Source organism: Rattus norvegicus, chromosome 4 (genome assembly GCF_021556685.1).
Source record: "Rattus norvegicus strain SHRSP/BbbUtx chromosome 4, alternate assembly SHRSP_T2T, whole genome shotgun sequence".
Lineage (NCBI taxonomy): Eukaryota > Metazoa > Chordata > Mammalia > Rodentia > Muridae > Rattus > Rattus norvegicus.
In genome coordinates this window covers 150861796-150883547 of record NC_141537.1, presented here as the reverse complement: position 1 = coordinate 150883547, position 21752 = coordinate 150861796, and the positions used below count along the sequence as shown (strand labels likewise).

Genomic DNA, 21752 nt, shown 5'->3' with positions numbered 1-21752 from the left:
CTGAGACCCCCAACCCTGTGTCTTCAGAAATCAGAGCCATACTCTCTAGTTCACAGGCCTTCTGCATGATTCACCCGCTTGCCTTTCTCTCTGTACTCTGTAAGGTGACATTAGCTACACAGTTCCATGGGCAAGCCACAGACACAGGAAAGCAACAGTCCTGCCCTTCTGCTTCCCAACCAGCCATCTCAGACAAGACACTCCACTTATCTGGGTCTCTACTCCCTCTTTACAGCAAGCATACCCAATTCAGCATTTGTCTCCACTTCCTGAAGCCACTGTCAAGATCACCTGTGGCATCTGTTGTATTTGAGTTCTAGAATCAAAGTTTTAAATTTTTAAAAATTTATTCTGCTGGTCAGTGGTGACACATACCTTTAATCCCAACACTTGGCAGATCTCCAAGTTTGAGGCCAGCCTGGTCTACAGAGTCAATTCCAGGACAGCCAGGGTGACACAGAGAAACCCTGTCTTAAAAAACAAAACAATAACAAAAACAAAAACCAGGGGCAGGAGGGCTAGAGAGATGACTCAGTGGTTTAGAGCACTGATTGCTCTTCCAGAGGTCCCAAGTTCAATTCCTAACCACATAGTGGCTCACAACAATCTGTAATGATATCTAATGCCCTCTAGCGTGTCTGAAGACAGCTGCAGTGTACTCATATACATAAAATAAGTACATCTTTTTTAAAAATGAGACAGATTTATTCTATATGCTTGAGTGTTTTGCATGCATGTATGAGTATGCACCACATGCATGTAGTGCCTACAGAAAAGGACATTCAATCCCTTGGGGTTGGCGTTACAAGGTTTTGAGGCAACACGTGGTTGCTGGGAACTTAATGTCAATCCTCTGCTGGAGCAATGGTGTTCCGTCAAGCCACCTCTCCAGCTCTGGTTTGGTTTTATTTCCTTCTAAAATTAGAGTTTTCCAAATGATCTGAAAAAACAAAAAGTAAGCAAAATATATTAAGCTCGGCCTACCTCTTCTTCCCAAGTACTGTGATTAAAAGTCGTCCACCACGCCCAGCCAACAGACTAATTTTTTTAGCAATATTATCAACCTATCACTTATTAATACATTGCTCTAGGTACATACCATAAGTAGAGAAGATTTAAACATACAGAAGACGCAAGAAGGCTCGGTAGCACTTCACAATGCAGGGGTTTGGGCATCTGGATATTCTGAAGTTTTAGGACATTTGCTTAACCAATCCCATAAGGACCCTACCAAGAAGTCTCTGTTTTGCTACCTCCAAGACACAAGGCGGCGCACTCGGGAACAAACAGTTTAAAAACCGATTGGGCGTCCACTTAGGGCGGAAATAAATGCCCACTTAGCAGGTCTTAGCTCAAAAAGAATTCCAAATTTCTTAAGTAGTTCCAAGAGAAAAACACATTTTAGTTCATTCGAAGATGTTAATGCCTACTACAGAACACTAGCACACTAGGATTTTTTTTTCAGCATTATTTCTCAGGCACGTCTTAGTTTTCTTTAGAGGACCCAGAGCCGGAAGTGCTTCGCTTTTCTCTGCCAGGACCTGAGACTCCGTCCCATCATACCTTGCGCGCCGCCGCCCCTTCCTTCTTCCTCGGCGCTGCCTGCGAGGTGGCTGCCATCTGTTTTGCGGTGAGTCTGCATCGGCGGCCATCCGCTGCTTGCGGGGTCGGCGGGACCCAGGCGCGGGATGGGGAGACCTCGGCGTCGGTCTCCGCGCTGGTGTTGTAGCGGCGAGCGCGCACAGGCCTAGCCACTGGCGCTGCCACGGAGTGCGCCGGGGGCCAGGCATCGGCCAGGGCCGGTTTGCTCCCATGCGGCCCATGGGTTTCAGACGGCGCCCGCCGCTTTCTAATTAGCTTGTTAGCTGCTCTTTACTGTAGCGGGTACGACGTCCTGAGTCAGGAAGCTGCCGCCGCACGCCGATGAGCAGAAATGCTGGCAGAACAGGAGTCCGTTCGATAGTCAGTGCATGCCCAGCAAAGCAGGTCCTCTGTGGAGGGCACAGAGAATGTATCTTTGGTGTTCTGAGGCGGCCCGGGAGGGACAGGCAGTTTGGTGGCATGTTAGATGAACATGGTGGTTGCGTACTTACGGGCACAACACTTCCAGACATAACGAAGCTTTGTGGAGTGGGATTTGCTGCTCCTTCACCGCTAGAAAGTCATGGTTTGGGTTACACAGGTCAGTTGCTGTTCTTTAGGTTCACAGTGGGTGAGGTGACCCACTGACCTCTTGGGATCGCGTCTGGAGAGTGACTAGTATTCTGCCAGCTTCGGAAGCAGGAGGGAGAACAAGTCTAGCAGAGGTACCCATTCCATTCCCAGTTTGCTCAGTAGCTGGTGATTGGAAGACACTCTGCAACATCACTTAAGGCTTGAGACACGCAGCTCCACCTCCCAGGGTTTTTTTTTTATTTTTTTAACTAACGTGGCTCTGACTTTTGTAAAAGGCATCATGGCTGCCCTTCGGCCTCTGGTGAAGCCCAAGATCGTCAAAAAGAGGACCAAGAAGTTCATCAGGCACCAGTCGGACCGATATGTGAAAATTAAGGTATGTCCTGGGATGGGGGTGAGTGCTGGGGTTAAGATCTGAGCACACATTTCTGGTATCACCTATCTCGGCAGTCGGTTGGCTTTTCTTTTTTAAGATGATACTTTCTGCTTTATATGTGTATGTGTGAAGGGCAGGGGACTTTAAGGAGTTGATTCTCTCCTTCCCGTCGTGTGGGGCCAGGTGATCAGACTTAGGCTGTCTAGCAGCAGGCACGGTTAAGCCATCTCTGCAGCCTGACCTAATATTTTAAAGATCTTTGGGTTTTTTACTATGCCTGCACACTAGGCGCATGCATTTGTGGAATTGACCTTTGGACCTCTGGAAGAGCAGCCTTTCAACTGCTAAGACTTCTCACACTAGGCCCAGAGATGACCAGTTGTCTGGATGGGCATGCACAGCCAGCAGTTAACTGACCCCTCCTCCCTGCCCCTTCTTTGAAACTTAATTGAAGTGGAAAATGATGTTGAAATTCCAGTCTCAGGTGCTATGGATGGAGCCCAGGCCCTCGGGAACTAAAAACAGTGAGATACATTATTGTACTGTGTACAGTCCCCTCTAATCCTGACCCATGAAGTCAGTCTGGTCAGGTAGGAAGGAAGGTTTGGTTTTGTTGGGAAATTCTACAGTGAAGCACACTTTCAAGGCCTCTGTTTTTCTTCTGTAATGAAGTGTATAAAAAGCAGGAAGTTAAATTATCCAAGAGTGCCTCCTATATGACAAGACTCTTGAATTCTGCCCCTTCCTGACAAGGAAGAGCTGGTAGTTTGCATGGAGTCTAACTTGCCTGTGTGTGTCTTTAGCGAAACTGGCGGAAACCCAGAGGCATCGACAACAGGGTGCGGAGAAGATTCAAGGGCCAGATCCTGATGCCCAACATTGGTTACGGGAGTAACAAGAAAACCAAGCACATGCTGCCTAGCGGCTTCCGGAAGTTTCTGGTCCACAATGTCAAGGAGCTGGAAGTGCTGCTGATGTGCAACAAGTGAGTTGGGCCCCGCTCGGCCCTGGTTAGGAGTGTGCCTGCCCTGTGAGCCTGGGGCACTGTAGTGGGTGTGCTCAGGGAAGGCATAGTAGGGAGTCAGTGCTCCTTTGGTTGAGACGGGGCATTTACACTCACTCAGAAGGTATGAAGCCCGAGACTGGAGAAGAGGGAGGCCTTCATTTTATACAGTGGTTGTTCAGTGTCCTTTCTGGTCCTTTCTGGAATACTGCTGTAGTGTCATGAGACTGCATGGGGGCTGTGTCTAACCTGGAACATAAGCTGTGCTTGGCTCTGCTCTGAAGGTGGATTTGCAGATCAGCTCAGGTCTGTTGGGGCTGAGGTAGAGAAAAAGGCTCCAGGCACCAGCTATTGAGAGGAGGTTGGGTGTTCTGGGTACTTTGAGCAAGTTACAACCCTTGGTGACCTGAGATGCCTGGTCACCTCCATCAACCAAGGCTTCCCTGGAAATAGTGTGGGCATTGGGTATGAATGAGGATATGGTAAGAACAGTTTATTTTTCCCAGGTAAACTAGGACTGCAGAGGGGGCTGCATGTGTATGTGCTTGGTTATCTGTTTTCTGAGGTGGTTGTAATACAGATGAAGGAGCCAGCATGGGGAGATTATGTGCATTTAACCAAGCCTTGACTGAAGTGCAGGAAGTTCTTTTGGAAGACTGAATGCAGGAATGTGTGTGCAGGAGCAGCAGTCCATGTGGCAGTGTTGTTGGTGCTGCATTTCCAATGATACATCTGCCTCAAGGGAGCTGTTTGGCATTGTCAGACCCTGCAGGTGCACCTGCTCCGAGTTCTGTCTCTGAGCATTTGCCCCTGTATAACTGAGGAGCAGGGAAGTTGAAAGGAAGTTAGAGAAAACCTGTTGGTAGTAGAGTAGCCCCTGAGTGGTAAGAGTCCTGGGGTAGGATGTGGCTACACATGACTTGTGTAGGTGTGCTAGTCACAGTTGAGGATGCATGTGGCCAGGGACCTGGGCTTCAGGTTAGAAAGTGTGATGCAGTCTGTCCCCAGATCTCTCTATAAAGTGAGGGCCTATCTCTATTCTGTATTTGTTGTATCATTTCCTTAGTTCTGTTGCTCTGCTTCTCTGAGGGTTTTTCCTCAGCTCCCATCTATGGCTTATGGCTTCAGGTCCTCTTCATACCATTCATTAGGATGGTTTCTCAACACTTTGGGGGTGTGGGGCCCATAAGCAGTGCTTATCACTCTACTTGAACTGTGCCTTATAGTGGTTGCACTAGAAGCCTTTGGCTCCTGGGGAAGAATTCTGGGTTACTTAGTGTGAGGAAGAAGCTGGACCTGGTGTGGGCCCAGCTCCTTGTTACTACCATAGATCACCGCAGAAGCCTGGTCCTAGGGACTTGAGCGTTTAGTATTTATTAAACCTTTTCCCTGGTGACATTTCCTGGTTTGCTTCTCTTTCAGATCTTACTGTGCTGAGATTGCTCACAATGTGTCCTCTAAGAACCGAAAAGCCATCGTAGAAAGAGCAGCACAGCTGGCCATCAGAGTCACCAATCCCAACGCCAGGCTACGCAGCGAAGAGAATGAATAGATGGCTTGTGTGCCTGTTTTGTGTTCAAATAAAACCACAAAAACTGCCGTCTTGGTATTTTCTCTTTTTGGTAACTGGAGATTGTTCTTTACTTTTTAGTCCCCGGTGGGACCTTCAGCCAGGAGGCAGCAGGGCGCATGAGGCCTTGATTGGCTGCAGGTGGTTTGAGGAAGCGGGAAAGGGCTTTACAATGTAGGTACATAACATTAGGAATCTGGTAGGCAGGCTAGCCTTTGCTGTCATCCTGTCCCAGCTGCTAGCATAGGCTATCCTAAGGCACTTTTCTGAGAAAACTTTTTTTTTCATGAAGCGCCCTGATTGGGCTTCACATTGGGTGAACAGATGGACTGTCCTGTGATTGTCTTTGGAGGATTGAGAACTTAATGAATCTGGTAGCTCTTTCATCTGTGTCACTCACCAGTCTCCGCTTTAGAACAGTACATGAAGTTGAGAAGGTTTGTAGCGGGTGACACTTAAATGACTAGATGGCTAGCTTTTGTTCTCATTGTAGAAGTGAGGTTTTACCTTCTTGCTGTAGTGTGTGTCGGTTACCTTAAAGTGTACACGGTAGTAGGCAAGTGCTCTACAACTGAGCTACTTAAACTTTGGTGTCTTGCCTGCATGTATGTCTGCCCTAAAGGCACTGCATCCTTCTGTACAGGAGGGCTGCAACCCATGAAGAGCAACCTGTCACTGGGCTGTCCTGCCTGAGTATTTAGCCTCAGCCTTCTAAGCAACTAAGTTACCTTAGGTCTATACCATTGGCCTTGATATTTTCAGGACTGAACCTAAGAACAATTGTTTAGCTACTGGGGGTTAAAATCATGTGAGGAGGGCTTTGCATGTGTTCCTCATCAACTTCAGATAACTGGCCGAGGCTGCTTTAATCCCCGGCAGGTGGGTCTGAGTTTGGGTCAGCTGTGGCTATAAAGAGAAATGATGTCTTAAATCGAAACCCTGGACTGTTATTTATACTTAAATTTTCAGTACTAACAACTACACACATGGGAAGAGCACAAACCAACACTGTTACATGCCTGGGCCATGAGAATAGGGATGTTTAAAACAGTGGACAGTCCAATGATCCATACCATCTTCCCTGTAAACAGTTTTTACTCTAATTAGTGAGGCATTCAGTATAAATTGGTTCTCTTGTGCCAAGACCTAGAGCTTGCATGGGTTCTACATACCCTACCCATGGCCAGGCCCAGGGTGCTAATTGACATTTGGAGGCCAGAGCAAGTGAAGTAGGAAGTCAACCCCCTGCTTGTCTTCCGGTCTTATGCACAGGGCAATCAATGCTGGCTTTTAAGTGAGTGGAGGGGTGCAGTGTAAAGGTGGTGGGACATCACCCTCATGAATGTCCTGAGTTAATGGGCCCAGCTTTGACACGGGCTGTGAGCAGGGGACCCTAGCAAAGGCACTGAGGCTGACTAGGAAGGACAGGAGAGGCCAAGGCCAATAGGGATGAGAAGGGAGGCTTGTATTGGGGACAGCTAGCTAAGTTCCATAGAGTCCATGCTGGGGCCAGAGGCTGTGTCCTTTTGGATGCTCTCAAAGAGGGTGGCGAGTTCTGGGTTGGATCGGATCTGGGTAGAAAAGTCAGCCACACTGGGGCTCTTCCGCACCTCAGGGTTAGTCATCAGGGCAGCCACTGCCCGCATTGCTGAGCGCTTCAGCTCATCCTGCTTCTCCAGCTCCTGCTTCACAGAACCAGCTTTGACCTGCAGAGGGAGACAGTGTCCTTGTTGAGCCTATGTTACCCATTTTAAACAGGTTTCTGTTTAATAAGGGCCTAATTTCAGTCTGATTAATATCAGATTTCAATTTTTTTCAACTAACATGCTGCTATTTGAAGATGACAACTTTGGGGCTGAGTACTTGACTCAGTTGATGGTGTTTCACCTGGCACGCAGGAAGTCCTGAGTTAGCCTCACCTGAGCAGGGAAAAGGGACCAGCCCAGCACCACATAAAAGCTGCTGTAGCTCACCGCTGGTAATCCCAAAACTTGGAGGCAGGGGCATCAAGGCCAGAAATTCAAGGCATCTTTAGCTGTATATTGAGTTTAAGGCTAACTTGGGTTATAGGAGTGTCTTTGTGTCTCCTAACCCCCAAAACCCCTACATACAATGAAAATAAAAAATAACATTATGTGCCTCAAGGCACAAACCTGTAGTCCCAGTTACACGAAAGGCAAGATGGGAGAGGAAGGAATTACTTGAGATCAGGAATTTGATGCCAGCCTGAGGAACATTGTTTGTTTGGTTTTTTAAAGGATAACAAAACCACTATTCTGAATCTCTCCTAAAGACAAATTTTTGGTCCTTTTGAGTAAATCTTATCCTTAAAACTCTGATAGGGGGTTAGGGAGATGGTTCAGTAGATGAAGTGCTTGCTGTATAAACCCAAATTCAGATCCCACATAAGAGCTGGACGTGGCAGTTTGTGGGTGCAGACACAGGCAGATCCCTGCGGCTCATGGTCATCCAGCCAAACAGAACTAATGAACCCAGTTCAGCAATAGTGGGGCAATAGTGGGGCACACCTTTAATAGGCAGAGGCAGTCAGGTCTCAGTTCTAGACCAGCCTGGTCTACAAAGTGAGTTCCAGGACATCCAGGGTTACACAGAGAAACCATGTCTGGGAAGAGGGGAGCAGGAGGAAGAATGCAGAGATCAAGGAAGACCACTGATGTCAACCTCTGGCCTCCATAGATACACAACACATGTGCAACAATACAACACACACACACACACACACACACACACACACACACACACACACACAGTTCTTCCATTCAACAGGTCTCCACTAGGACTCCGAGTGTGTTGGGCTGTTTCCAACATTACAACTTTCCATGATGACTTCACCCAGATCTCCCTCAAGACCTTACACTCTGTATAAGTAGTTGCTGTGCTCTGGAGCAGCCAGCTAATCAATCAAAGGGGCCAGGCCCAGCTCCCCAGCTGGGATTTGCATAGACTGCTCAGGGAAGCCAGCGTGTGGAGCATTATACCTGGGTCCCTCTCCCAGGCCAGCACCCAGGAAGTATTTAATGAAGGAATCTCACAGCCTGGGAGGCTGTGTAGACCCAGGCGACAGTCAGCCCACCACTACAGTGCACACAGTACAGTGAGCAGTGAGTGACTAAAGCCAACAGGCACTCCAGGGTCTGGGCAGGGGAGGACTTACCTTGGCAGTACAGGTGGCTCTGAGTGGCTCGATGAGCCGGTCCACCCTCTGCAGGACAGGTGCAGGGCAAAGAGCGGCCAGCCGGGCCAGCATGATGAAGGTCAGCATCTGCCCAAGGAAGCAGATGGAACTCATGGTGAAATAGCACCCAGACAGAGCAGCTGGAACCTCCGGCTTGCACCCCACAAGCTGACAGCCAAGTCCTTCCAGGGCCCTGCTCAAGGCTCCTCCCTCTCTAGGTCTGTTTCCTGTTTTAGATGTACACCATGATACTGAATCTTGTCAGCTACTCCTAGCGGTATGAGGATGGCTGGATAACAAAAGGCATAGGGAGGGGGAGGTCACATGTTCACATGCCTCCGGCGCAGGCCTGAGAAGGACACAGCACTCCCACTGACACTGCCAGGACACGCTGCAGTTGAGATACAATGAGTATCACAAAAGCCAGTGTGCTGGAAGCCTGATCCCCAGTAGAGCAATGCCGAGGGGTGATGGAACCTTCAGCAGGAGGTGGCTGGGTCACTATTGAAGTGGTACTGCTGGGAGGGGTTAATTCAGGTCTCAAAGGACCTCCATTTCCACAAAAGTGAATGATAAAATGAACACTCGGAAGGCAGAGGCAGGCAGATTTCTGTGGTTCAGTTTGAGGCTACCCTGATTTACCAAGCGAGTCCAGGATAGCCAGGGTTCTGTTAATACAGTAAAACCCTGTCTGGAAAAAACACAAACAACCAAAGAACATGCCTCATGCCTGATTCTACCATGTGGACTTCTGCAGGGGCCGGCCACTGTGATGCCACCAGAGCCAAAACAAATGCCAAAACCAGGCTCTGGGCCTCCAGGCAGATCTAAAAGGACTTTCTTAAGGCTACCCAGCCCCCAGCCACCGCTTCTGTTTTGTTTAAATAGCAACAGAAAACAGTTCAGATGTGAGGATACACGCCTTTAGGCTGGAGAGATGGCTCAACAGTTAAGAGGATACACACCTTTAATCCCAGCACGCAGGAGGCCGAGGCAGGTGAATCTCTGTGAGTTCAAGACAAACCTTGTCTACATAGTTCTAGGACATCCAGAGATATATAAAATAGACCTTGTCTTAAAAAACAAAGCAAGGGCTGGAGAGAGATAGCTCAGCGGTTAAGCGCACTGGCTGCTCTTCCAGAGATCCTGAGTTCAAATCCCAGCAATCACATGGTGGCTCACAACCATCTGTTATGGGATCTGATGCCCTCTTCTGGTGTGCAGTGGCAATGTACTCATATGTGGGAATCCCAGATGTGGACATGCCCACAAAATACATACATAAAGTAAATAAAAAACCAAGGAAAACGAAATTATAACGATAGTCAGGAAACGGACTAATATAATAGCAATGTGGGAATTTACCTAGCATTGTGGGTTGTTTTCAAAAGAAATATTTTTCATATAAAATCTCTTTAATTTTTAAATGTTGGTAACATTTAAAACAAATTAATGCAAAGTAAGAATGGCACAAACCATTTCAACTCTACAGTAGACTTGGACCTAGTGTGCCCAGAGTGCAACAGCTAAGACTTAGTTCCTTGCTCTTTTTTTGACACAGGTTTCTCTGTGTAGCCCTGGCTGTCCTGGAACTCACTCTGTAGACCAGGATGACCTACGACTCAGATATCCTCCTGCCTCTGCCTCACAAGTGCCATTAAAGGTGTGTGATGCCACCACCACCTGGCCTTTCCTTATTCTTGACAGAAAGCACAGCTGCTTTCTTGGGGTGCCAGGAGGGGAAAAAAACAGCAGGGGCCTATGCTGCCTGGTTCCTTGCTCTGAGCTGGGCTTGCATATGGCATGGTACTACCTACCCGGATGTCATAATGGTCCTTTAGCCCATCCTCCACGTGGTTCAGAAACTCGCAGATGTCCAGCTGGCCCAGGCAGCTCTCCAGTAGCGAGTACATGCACTCGAAGGCAGCCTTCCTCACATCCAGCCCATCATCTACAGTATGCTTGAAGGGCCCCATCTCCACCTGCAGGGAGGAAGGACAGAGGCTTTTGGAGTATAAAGCCCCTCCCCTAGTTTTTGCAACTCACCCCACCTGATCAGCACTGCATCTTGGCCCCAAGTCACATCTCATGCGCTCAAGCCTCAGGTCTCCACACAGCCTGCAGCATCCTCTCTGGACTGCCACACCCACTAAGCAGGCAGAGTGTCAGGTCCTGTGTGCGTGCGTGCGTGCGTGTGTGTGTGTGTGTGTGTGTGTGTGTGTGTGTGTGACCTCATGCACACTGAGCACATGTTCTATAACTGAGCTATAACTTTTGCCTGGCAGACAACATCTTACTTGAGTACTAAAGACCTTGAGAAGGTTTGCTCATGTGGCTTAGAGGGTAGAGTGCCTGCCTAGCACAGACAAAGACCCAGGTTTGATCTCTGGCACTGAATAAACGTCATGCTGTCACGTGTCTGAAACCCCTCGCTCAGGAGATAGAAGCAAGTCAGAGTCCTTCTTATCCTAGACTACACAAGATTCTGTCTCAAGAAAAAATAAAAGCCTCAGGAATAAGGTGCTTATTTTCAATCCTACTCAACATCCCACTAAGGCTCAGAGAGGTAAACTAACATGCTCAAGGACACACAGCTGGTAAGTCACAGAACCATACTCAAAGAACCAAGTCCTCTGAAGCTTTTAACCACGAGATCTGGCTTCTAACAGTAAAGTTTGAGCCTCAAAACCCAGCTGAAGAGATTGCACAGATTAAAAAGGAGGCCTTGAGGGTAGGCAGAGCTTGATGTGATGGCACCGCCTGCCAGGTAAGGTTGGTGGCCACAGCAAGTGCAAGAGGCAGGACAGTGCCTGTAGATGCCCTGGTTTCAGCGCAGGGCACAGATACAGACTTTTGGCCTCCATAACTATATCTGATACCAAGTACTGTAGCTCACACCTTTGATCCCAGCACTCAAGAGGCAGAGGCAAGAGGATAAATCCCTGAGTTTGAGGGCCAGCCTAGTTTACATAGTGAGTTCCAGGATAGCCAGGACCACACAGAGAAACCCTGTCTCAAAAAGAAAAAACAAAAACAGGGCTGAAGAGATGGCTCAGTGGTTAAGAGCACTGACTTCCAGAGGTCTTGAGTTCAAATCCCAGCAACCACATGGTGGCTCACAGCCATCTGTAATGAGATATGATGCCCTCTTCTGGTGTCTGAAGACAGCTACAGTGTACTCACATACATAAAATAAAAAACTCTTCAAAAAACTTTTCCAACCTCTCTCAGGAACATTGCTTCTTCCTCAGACCTCCATGAGGTGCTGCTGGGTGACTTGGCTGTCAATGTCAACACCCTCTACCCTTTCAGCTCTCTCCAACCTGACTCTCCTAACCACCACTGTTCTGGAGGCCGGGCTGAGCGTCTTGGTGGCAGAAGTCAAGTATGGTGTAGCTGTGAGTCCCAGGATTTGAGACTATGGCTGAGTGACAACAGTTGCTGCTGACATTGTAGTCCAGTATCACATGCCTGAGACCCGAGGTTCAGGAGTTCAGTTTGTTTGGATTGTGGATGCTAGAATGTTTGCATGTACTGAGGAAGGGACCCAAGTCTAAATATAGAGTCCATTTATGTCCAATAAGCATTCTTCATGTGCCTTAAGACAGTTTCAGAGAGTATTTGTAGGGCGCCTGCATTTTAAATAGGACCTGTCTGTCACAGGGGGCATCACATTTAAGGTCTAAGATGCTCATGCTGACCCTGAGCTGCCCCAAGTGCTTAGGGCACATCCCTGTGGTACAGGCATGGCAATTCTCACTTAGCCCCAGGGGGAACTGAAGCTCAGGGGGCACTGGGTTGCCCCGTCTGGGCCACAGCTGGGGAGGGGAGAGGCACGACATGACTAGCACCATGTGGCCCTGGTGCCTGTGTGGGCTTCACTCCTAGTCTTCAATGAGCCTTGCTGGTGAGGCACAGAAGGCTCAACAAGGGCCAGGCCACACTAGCCCTTGTGCCCCATACCTCTCGGATGAGGTCCCGGCGGATCTTGGTCTCCTGGTAGAGGAGGGGTAGGATGTCATCCAACAGGTCCCGGACCAGCGACGGTTTGTTGTGCACAGCTGAGTTGAAGAAGGTGAGTGTGGCCCGGCGCACGTTCAGGTCTGGGTCCTGCAGGCTTTCCATGAACTCTGCTACAGAGTGACAAGACAAAGGACATAGAAGCAGGACACAAAGCCACCTCTACTCTACCTGGTAACCTGGACACTGTGAGTTATGCAGAATGAAGGGCAGACATGTCCTGAACCTTAAGCCAGATACAAAACCCTCACAGTCTACATAAGAACGCCTAGCTTCCCACTAACTTTGGGTTCTGGCAGCCTTGACCTACAGGGCTCTTAGGAGGAAGACGTGACAGCAGCCGTGAAGCACAGGGCTGAGAGCTGGCACAGAGACTGCTGTTCTGAGACAGGTTCTCACTGAACAGCACCAGTCCTGTGATCTTCCTGCCCTCACCTCGTAAGTGCAGGGTAACAAGCGAAGGCCACCACAGGACTAGGTCTGACGCGTCAACCTGACGCAGTTGCTCTGAGTGGGCCTTTTTGAGAGGTTTAATTTGGGAAATTGGAATAGCGCTGAGGATGGGAGCCAGGGCCTCGCACATGCTGAGCACACATGGAGAAAAATAAGACTCCACTGAGACCACATGACCAGAGTGACCATCAGCACCACAGGGTGGCTATTGTCATGTGACACCTAACACCCCCCCCCCACCCCCATGCCCCTGCACTGGAAAGAACTGCAGTCTTCCAGCAGATCAGGACTCAGCAACACTGGGACCCAGGGCCCTTCCCACAGTGCTATGCTGGCTCTTAGAGTCCCGCTTCTATGAGGACACAACCTAAAACTAGGACAAATCTGAACCCTCTCTTGGGACTCAGTTTCCTCATTTGCAAAATGGGCTGGGGCTATTAGAATTAACTGATGACCTTTATCAAAGAGCACCTCATGGTATCCATCTTAGGGAGCTCAAAACTGAGGATCACATGTAAAGGTGGTAGCACATGCCTGTAATCCCAGCACTCAGGAGATAAAGGCAGGGTCAGGAGTTCAAGGCCATCCTCAGCTATATAGAGTGAGTTTGAGTCCAGCCTGGGCCATACAGATTCTGTCTCTAAAAACAAACCAGCCTTGGGAGCTTGGGCTAGCAGTTAAGAACAGTGACTGCTCTGGCGGAGGATCCGAGTTTGGTTCCCAGCTCATAATCATCCAGTTCTAGGGAATCCAATATCCCCCTCTGATCGCTATAGGCACCAAGAAAGCATGGAGTGCACAAACATGTTCAAGTGAAACACTAACACACATAAAACAAATCACACACACACACACACACACACACACACGCGCGCGCGCACGCACACACATACACACAAACATACACACACACAAACATACACACACATACACACACACGTGCATGCACTCATGCGCACACACAAACATACACACACACATACATATACATACATACATACATATACAGACATACATACATATACACACATACATACACACACATACACACACATACATACATATACACACATACATACACACTAGCCCTTACATACATATACACACATACATACACACACACAGTAATAAAAAAAACAAAGAACAAAAAAAAAAAAAAAAACCCACAAGGCAAAACCAAGACTCCACTGCTGGCCCCTGACCTGCAACCACAGCAACTCAGCAAGGCTAGAAATCTGCCTGTGGCCATCCAAGTCAGTCCAGACTGGGACAAGGATACCGTTTCCAACTCAAGAGTGGCCAGGGGTTGGGGATTTAGCTCAGCGGTAGAGCACTTGCCTAGCAAGCGCAAGGCCCTGGGTTCAGTCCCCAGCTCCGAAAAAAAGAAAAAAGAAAAAAAAAAAAAAAAAAAGACTGGCCATGTCCCTGGCTCTTTGGTCTGGCACAGTGCCAGCACCCCATTTTATAGCTGAGACTGAATGGCCTGCCCACTCTTCTAAGTCAGTATTCAAAGCAGAAGGCTGCGGAACTCCGGCCTCCCTCTACATTCCGTAGGGCTGCCTTCTTCCAGGAGGGCTGAGATTCTGGTGTGGCCCCCCGAGAAGATGTTGGCACTGGGCTTTGAAGGCAAAAAGTCTGGTCTTGCAGGAGGCTTCAAGGGAGGGCCTAGCCTACCCCATGAAGGTTCCTCTAACCCAGGCCCCCTCAGACTTGGTCAAGTGGGTGCTTGCCAGCTCCAGCTTGCTTTTCTTCCTCAGAGCCTGTACCTTAAGAGAGCATTTGCCACCCTATTAGCTGTTTCCAAGAAAACCTTTTCCAGAAAAGTCTCATAACCATTTGACAGACAAGGGGCACGTGAAGCCCACCAGAGCCCTGGTGGTGACATGGGGTTGAAGGCATATATATCTCCTCACTCAAGAGTCTGACTCTGCTGCCCATCACAGAGTTGCTCTTGAGTCTGACTCCCTTGATTGATTTGTAAGATGTCCTAGCCACGCTCCAGACCCAGGGTGAGAGGCACTAGGTACACCCACCAATGAAGCTCTTCAGGAGAGGGTCGATGGAGTGTGGCTGGTCTGAGATGAGGAACTTGACTGCAGTGATCACTGTGCTCCGCGTGTATGGCTGACCTGCAAGACGAGAGGTGATAGTGTGGGGCAGGGGACAACCTGTAGACCCAGCAAAACACAGCACACCCTCTCCCTACTTGAGAACAAACCCCTCCCAGGAAGTCCATGTGACTATTCCCCAATGGCAGCCTTGAATCTGTCTAGTTCTTCCTCCGGCTGCTAGGAGAGTAAGTGGCTGGGTCTGGGCAGGTTGAAACAGAACACTAGAACCCCAGAGAAAGTCCTGCCCTTATCCTGAGACTACACTGCATTTTCAGATATCCTCTCCATCCAAACTCACATAACAACAAAATGCTAATTAAAATAACGAAGCTGGTGTGGTAGTGCAAACCTGTCGTACCAAGGACCAGGAGTATCTTCAGGAGTTTGAAGTCAGCCTGGGCTACAAAGTGAGTACGTGTCTCAAAAACAAACAAAACTATGAAGGACTATTGGTCTGTGTTTTATACAGGAAAGAAGTACTAGAAAGGCCAAGCTCACGTTTAAGGCCACAGAGACGAGGCCAGGGGAGCTTTTGGCAGGCTGGAGGCCGATGGGATTCCTCTAGAACAATATCATGAAGGACTTACTTCGTTTCACCATGTCACTGACATCAGGGTAGCTGGAGAGGAGGGCTCACCAGATCCCTAAGGATGGAGGGGTCGTGTCAGGACATGGTCCTCACCTGGACACTGCTTGTGAATCTTTGGGACCAGGCCCAGCAGACAGAAGCAGGCTGCGGAAGGTGAGCCTTGATGGCTACGTTTGCTTTTGATTCCAGCCTAAGATGTGAACTAGCCACTCGGCAGGTTCCTGCTGCACCACTGCTCACAGTGGGCCTTCCCTCTATGACTGATGCCCCCTCTAAGCGGGTTCCTCTCTAAAGCTACTCAGGTATTTTGTCACAACAGCGAGAAAAATAACTGCTACAGATCATGGCCACAGCAGATTATGAAAATGACATCATATGGTTTTACTTCTATGACATTTTTAAAAGCAGGGATTCTCTGTCACCTTGGAACTCAATATGTAGCCCAGGCTGGTGTGTATTTCAGAGACCCTCCTGAGTGCTGAGATTAAGGTGTAAGCTACCATGCCCAGCTCTAGTTCACCTCTTATTTGTGAGGTGGTAGGAATGGAACCCAGGGCCTCATGTGTCATTCTACCACCAAGCCACAGCTATAGCCCCACCCTCCTCCCTCTCTACCTCCCTCCTCCCTTCCTTCCTTTCTTTCTGGTTAGAGTCTCACTAAACAACACAGGAAGGCCTTCAATACTTGTAAGCAGGTAGACCTTGAAGTAATCCTGCCTCGGCCTCCCAAGTAGCTAGAATAGTTATAGTCATATATTTCTAATCCTGTATGCCTAATGCCGTCATGAAACTTTAAATTGTATTTTTACCCTAGTATCTTCAGAGGACAGAATCCAGGATCTCTTTGGATACTAAGCCCAAGATCTCCAAGCCCCTTCCACAAAACAGCATGATGCTTACACAGAACCTATTCATATATTTCAATCTTCATGTTATTTACATCAAACATGTCAACAGTAGTTAAATCTATACTGTTTAGGGAAAAAAGCTTGCAAGATGATTCTTGCTATAAAAGTAGTTATTACCAAGCTCAGTGACCTTGGGATCCACATGACAGGAGAGAACTGACACCTATAAGCTGTCTTATGACCTCTATATGCATGCCATGGTAAACACACACACACACACACACACACACACACACACACACGTAATTTTAAAAAAGGAAATAAAGACCAGAAAAGTTCTCACATGTGAAGCACAGACACAATTTTTTCCTGGGTTATTTTTGATTCAAGTGTGTTGAACTTATGATGTAGTCCCTGTCAGTGGGAGCTCTGATTGAAATAGGGGCATATCAAAAACCCTGTCCCCTTGGACTGGAGAGATGGCTAAGCAATTAAAAGCATTGGTCACTCTTGCAGAGGACCTGGGCTTGTTTGTGAGTGCCCATATGGCAGCTCACAGCTATCTGTAACCCAGTTCCAGGGCATCTGGTGTCTTTTTCTGGCTGCCGAGGGCACCGCCTGTATATACTGTGCATACACATTACAGGTAACACACCTACCCATATACATAAAATAAAATAAAATAAAATTTGAAGAACCACTCCCCCCAAAAAAACCCAAAAGACCTTGTCCCTCTACCCCAGAGACCACCAGAAGGAAGCCTGTACATTTGGGGGAGCCCCATTTGCTTGCCTGGCTTCTTTTCCTTGATTAACAGACATGTGATTCTCACCTCAATGATTTGTGTGAGTTGTGTGGATGCTTGGGGACCAAGTGCCCACCTCGTGCTGTCCAACCTGGGCCACTGTACTTCTTACCTGCAGCAAGCTGCTTCCGGAATCGGGGCAGGAGGAAGGGAGGGTTCACAAACACTAGCTTTCCGATGCATTCAGCCACCACACACCGAGTGCCTTCCTCAGGGCTCTCACAGCGCTGGAAGAGCAGTGCCCACACATCCTCAACATAGGGCTTCAGGTTGTCAGGCTGGGCAGCCCCCAGGGCCTCCCTGAGTGCATGTAGCAGCAGGTACTGTCGTCGGGGTTGGGCCTCGATTTGTGCCAGCAGGAAGGGCAGGAAGTCAGGCAGGTTGCCAGCACCCACACGGCCCAGGGCATATGCAGCTGCAGCCCTCACGTCCTCACTGGGAGACCCCAGGGCTTCCAGAAGCACTGTCTTCAGCTCCCTCTGGGGGCCTGGCCCAGCCACCTGGCCCACCTCAGCCAGTGATAGGAATGCCAAGACTTTGACCCCTGTGCTTGAGTGGGGTGACCTGGCATCACACACCAGGCGGCTGGCAGTGCCTGCTGCCTCCTGGGGACAGGCAGCTGAGAGGGCAGCCACACACCGAGCCAATGAGTGGAACACCTGCTTGTGCAGGCCGGGTCCTCCATCCCCAACCTGGTTATAAACAGGCGCAGTGAGCAGGCTAATGAGCTCTGAGTACTCCACACATGGAGGGCGGGTCCCCACCAGCGCCTGCAGGAAGCCTTCAGTGGCTGCCAGCACCCCAGCAGGCAGCAAGGGTGAGTGCAGCAGCTGCAGCAGCTCCTCCAGAACAGGCCCACTGACTTCAACCAGAGAGGCCGGCTGGGTCTGCGTCACCGTGGTGAGGAAGTCAACAGCCAGCTGGGCCACATGCATGTCATTCTCACTGACCAGAGCAGGCAGCTCAGCTAGCACACTCCGAACAGCAGGCGGGGGCAGGCCGAGGCCCTGACTCTGAGCCAGAGCATCCAGGGCGGCCAGTGTGGCCAGCCGCAGGGCCCGTTGATTCTTGCGCAGAAATGAAGCGAGGATGGGCAGTGCCTCGGCCAGGATGGGCTGCAGATCAAGTCGCAATGGGGACACCGCCACCAGTGTCAGTGCCTTGACAGCAGGCAACCGGGTTATCTCATTCCGTAGGCGATCAAGGAGAAGCAGAAGTGTGGGCTCTAGGTCATCCCCAAGCCGGTCGCCAAGGTGACCCACAAGGTGGCCCACACAAGAGATGGCCCGTTCCTTCACCTCCTGGTCCAGGTCAGTGGCTCGGAGTCGTGCCAGGGTAGCTGTGGACATCTCTCCCACGTACGGCTCAGGGTCCAGCAGCCGAGGCCTATCCAGTGGCCACAGGGTCCGCACCAGCTCCTGGAGCACCAATAAGGCCTCAGCTGCCACCTTGTAGAAAGGGTCAGCCACACAGGCCATCACAGGCGGTAGGAGGGTCGGCAAGTGTGGGTGGAAGGCCTCAGCTGGCTCTGTACCCAGAAGGCCCTGTAGGAAGGCCAGGGCATCCATCCGTATGGTGGAGGAGCTGGAGTAGTCAGCCAGTGAAAAGACAATGCCTGCAGGAGGGAATCAATGTTAGGGCACCTCAGCCTGGCTCAGCCTGGAGTGTAGTGACCAATGTGTCTGCGGAACCGAGCATCCAAAGCTCCCAGAAGCCACCAGAGCTGAGGGAAACAAGGCCAGAACTTACCTGAAGCTTAGAAGCAGCCTTGGTTTCCTTGTAGTAGGGGGTTGGGGGAGCACAACACACAACCACCATGGGCCATCATCACACAGGGCAAGCCCAGGAATATTGATGGGCTCTCGGGAATTGAGGGCTCAGTATAGGGTAGGGGTCTCTTTGGGAAGAGGCCCAAAGAGAGGAGAGCCAGCTGTAGCCCAGCCTACCTGACACCAAGACAGTCATGTGCTCTGCCAGGCAGCCAGGGAGGACGCCTGCCAGCTCGGTAAAGAGGTTGAAGCACCCCTGGCGGGTCCGAACATTCCGGTCTTTAAGTTGTCGCTGCAGGGCCTTCATCACTAGGGGCACCTGTGAGCAGGCAGGGAGATCAGGAACCGGCTAGGAAGCCACCCAGGGAGGACTCCAACACAGACAGGCCACCTCAGTGCCCACCAGTCTCCACCAGTCACCTGGTTCAGACTCTGCAGAGTGACAGCTGCCTCCAGCTTATAATGTGCACAAGGAACTGCTCAAGGTGTCTCAGCAGCCTGGCTGTCACCTGTCTCCATGAAGGGAAAGCAGAGCTTGGCTGTCTTCCGCACATGGCCCCTTCTTTCTTCAAAGGCACTAGGACCACTCCGATCTGAACCTCTGATCCCGCTTGCACGCTTCCTGCCTACCTAAGTGGCTCAGCCTAGGCATCTACATAAAGTGTGTGTCCCACAGGACTCATGTATTGGTCCCCAGTGTGGTGGTGGTACTCAGAAGAGGAGGGACCTTTAAAAGGTAGCATTATCAGGAAGTCACTATAAAGGATGAAACAGTTCCATTGGACAGGTTTATTATAAAATGGGGGCTTAGCCCTCACCATTCTGGCTCCCTGTCTTATCTTGGGCTCTCTCTTTTGTATATTCATGCTACCTGCAAAGATGTCACACAGCTAGGGCAAGCCACACCATGGCACGGGCCATGATTTTTGGACTCTGTTTTCAAAGCTGAGCTGCTAATTAAGCCTATTAGGAGGGACCCAACACCCCCCTTCTATTATACTACAGAAAATTCACTATTTAAAGCCAATGAGGACTTCAACCATAAATGTACAAAGATGTCCCCTCCTCCTCAGTGTCCCTTAAGGCAGGAAGCCAAGAAGTCAACTGATACCTGCCTATCCCAGATACAAGCAACCTATTACCCAGCAAGATCCAGCAGTCAATCCACCCACTTCTCAGGCTTGAACGACCATTCCTTCCAATTCAATCCTTCTGAGTCAAAGGCACCATATCTTGTCACCTGACACAGTTACAACGTCCTCCTGTTGGTCCCCAGCCATGACCCTTGTCCTGTCACAATCCATTCCCCACCCAGTAGCCAGAAGAAGTGATTTTAAGTGAAGCAAACGAAGGTCTTCTCACTCCTGCAAACCCTACTTATGTTGCTGCCTGCACCACGCAGGCCAAGGATGAGGCAGGGCTCCATCTGAACCCAGGCTGGGCACAGAGATGCTCACACACATCCCTCAGCAAGTGAAGAGATGGGGCAGGAAGGAAGGACAGAAAGAGGGAGAGTGGGTAAGGACACAGCCTACCTGCGCTCGTAGCATATTGAGGTTTCTGCCCGTCTGGGTGGGCTCCTCCACAGCCTCCAGCCACCCTTTAGGGGGCCGTGTATGTCGCAGCAACATGATGTAAGCCCCAAAGATGTCTGCCTTGACGTTCTCCTCCCGCTCCTTGAAGCAGCGGATAAGCGCAGGTGCCAGCGTGCAGTGGAAGTCGGGTAAGAGGTCGGGCCGAGAGCTGATCAGGGCTGCCATGCACTTGGCCGCAGCTCGGCGGACCTTCCAGCTCATGTCGTCATCGTCACTGTACTCGTCCTCACTCTCTGGGGCAAGAGGAAGACACACAGAGCTGTGTCCTCTCAGCTCAGGGAAGAAGACAGTGGAAGCCCTGCCATTCTTCATATTCAGCCTCCTGGGAATGCCTCTACCCTCAGAATGCTACCCAAGGCTTTGATCCACAATCTCTCCTGTGGGCAAGGGTCATTCCCCATCGCAGAGACGAAAACTGGGACCAAGAGACAGGAAGTGGCTTCATCCACTGTACAATTGTCTGCACTTCAGACAGCCTTTCCTGCCTCCATTTGTCTGACTACATCAAGGAAGAAGTGGGCTGGTATGCTGACACAGGCCTGTAAATCCTAGCACTGGAGAAGTGGGACGGGAAGTCATGAATTCAAAGTCAGCCTGGAATACTTCTTATTTATCATATACAAGTACACTGTCACTGTCTTCAGACACACCAGAAGGGGGCATCAGATCTCATTACAGATGGTTGTAAGCCACCACGTGGTTGCTGGGATTTGAACTCAGGATCTCTGGAAGAGTAGTCAGTGCTCTTAACCACTGAACCAGCTCTCCAGCCCAGTCTAGGGGACTTAGTAAGATACTGCCCTCCTCCAAAAAAGAATGACATGGCATCCAAATTTGTAGTGGAGACAGGGAGAAGCTTTCTGGGGCTCAGGCCCATCCTCTGGTTCAGGTCTAGCCCTTTCTCTTTTCCAAAGTGAAGGCAAACCCAGTTCCAGTCAGATCTCAAAAGTGTTCAGGGAGACAAACACCAAAGAAAGAATAGGTTTGTGAGGCCCTCTGCTAATAGGCCTGAGAGTCAGCAGATAAACAACTCCACTAGAACAAAGGGACTACTGGCCCACTGTACAGATGTCAAGGCCAAGCAAGGTTCAGTGAGGGTGAGAGACCTACCTCCTCAGGGAACATAGGAAAATGCAGGGTGAGATTCAATCCATCAGACATAACAAAGAGCAGCTGTGCATCCTGTTCCTGAGACCAGGAGTTCCTATTGTACCACTCTGTTGACAACTAAGCCTTGCATGG

The 21752-nt window shown here is 49.8% G+C and overlaps 2 protein-coding genes, 1 long non-coding RNA gene and 1 other non-coding gene across 5 annotated transcripts in view; 2 read left to right on the top strand and 2 right to left on the bottom strand.

Moving 5' to 3' along the window:
* Positions 1 to 683: 683 nt before the first annotated feature.
* Positions 684 to 1515, bottom strand: LOC147995027 (uncharacterized). The gene is made up of 2 exons (XR_015686954.1): positions 1100 to 1515; positions 684 to 940 (listed from the first exon to the last, which is right to left on the bottom strand). It is a non-coding gene; the product is annotated as an uncharacterized LOC147995027 (long non-coding RNA).
* Positions 1516 to 1584: 69 nt separating this feature from the next.
* Rpl32 (ribosomal protein L32) lies at positions 1585 to 5153 on the top strand. The gene is made up of 4 exons (NM_013226.3): positions 1585 to 1630; positions 2451 to 2551; positions 3355 to 3536; positions 4977 to 5153. The coding sequence occupies exons 2-4, from the start codon at positions 2456 to 2458 to the stop codon at positions 5104 to 5106; spliced, it is 408 nt and encodes a 135-aa protein (NP_037358.1). The 5' UTR covers positions 1585 to 1630; positions 2451 to 2455; the 3' UTR covers positions 5107 to 5153.
* Positions 2228 to 2367, top strand: Snora7b (small nucleolar RNA, H/ACA box 7B). The gene has a single exon (XR_015687334.1). It is a non-coding gene; the product is annotated as a small nucleolar RNA SNORA7 (small nucleolar RNA).
* Positions 2459 to 21752, bottom strand: part of Cand2 (cullin-associated and neddylation-dissociated 2 (putative)) — a 31718-nt gene continuing 12424 nt past the window's right edge. Inside the window, exons 10-17 of one of the 2 annotated variants that reach the window (XM_087655817.1) lie at positions 20451 to 20743; positions 19093 to 19234; positions 17259 to 18761; positions 14827 to 14922; positions 12284 to 12453; positions 10138 to 10302; positions 8300 to 8407; positions 2459 to 6830 (exon numbers count right to left, since the gene is read on the bottom strand). In XM_087655817.1, coding sequence (XP_087511943.1) covers positions 6603 to 6830; positions 8300 to 8407; positions 10138 to 10302; positions 12284 to 12453; positions 14827 to 14922; positions 17259 to 18761; positions 19093 to 19234; positions 20451 to 20743 — 2705 coding nt within the window. In that variant the 3' untranslated portion in view covers positions 2459 to 6602. 2 annotated transcript variants of the gene reach the window in all.

Bases quoted from the DNA above. Each gene is read 5' to 3' on its own strand.
- Rpl32 (NM_013226.3), top strand. From the start codon at position 2,456: ATGGCTGCCCTTCGGCCTCTGGTGAAGCCCAAGATCGTCAAAAAGAGG. The intron at 2,552-3,354 runs GTATGTCCTGGG...GTGTGTCTTTAG, and splicing joins ACCGATATGTGAAAATTAAG to CGAAACTGGCGGAAACCCAG. The intron at 3,537-4,976 runs GTGAGTTGGGCC...CTTCTCTTTCAG, and splicing joins GTGCTGCTGATGTGCAACAA to ATCTTACTGTGCTGAGATTG.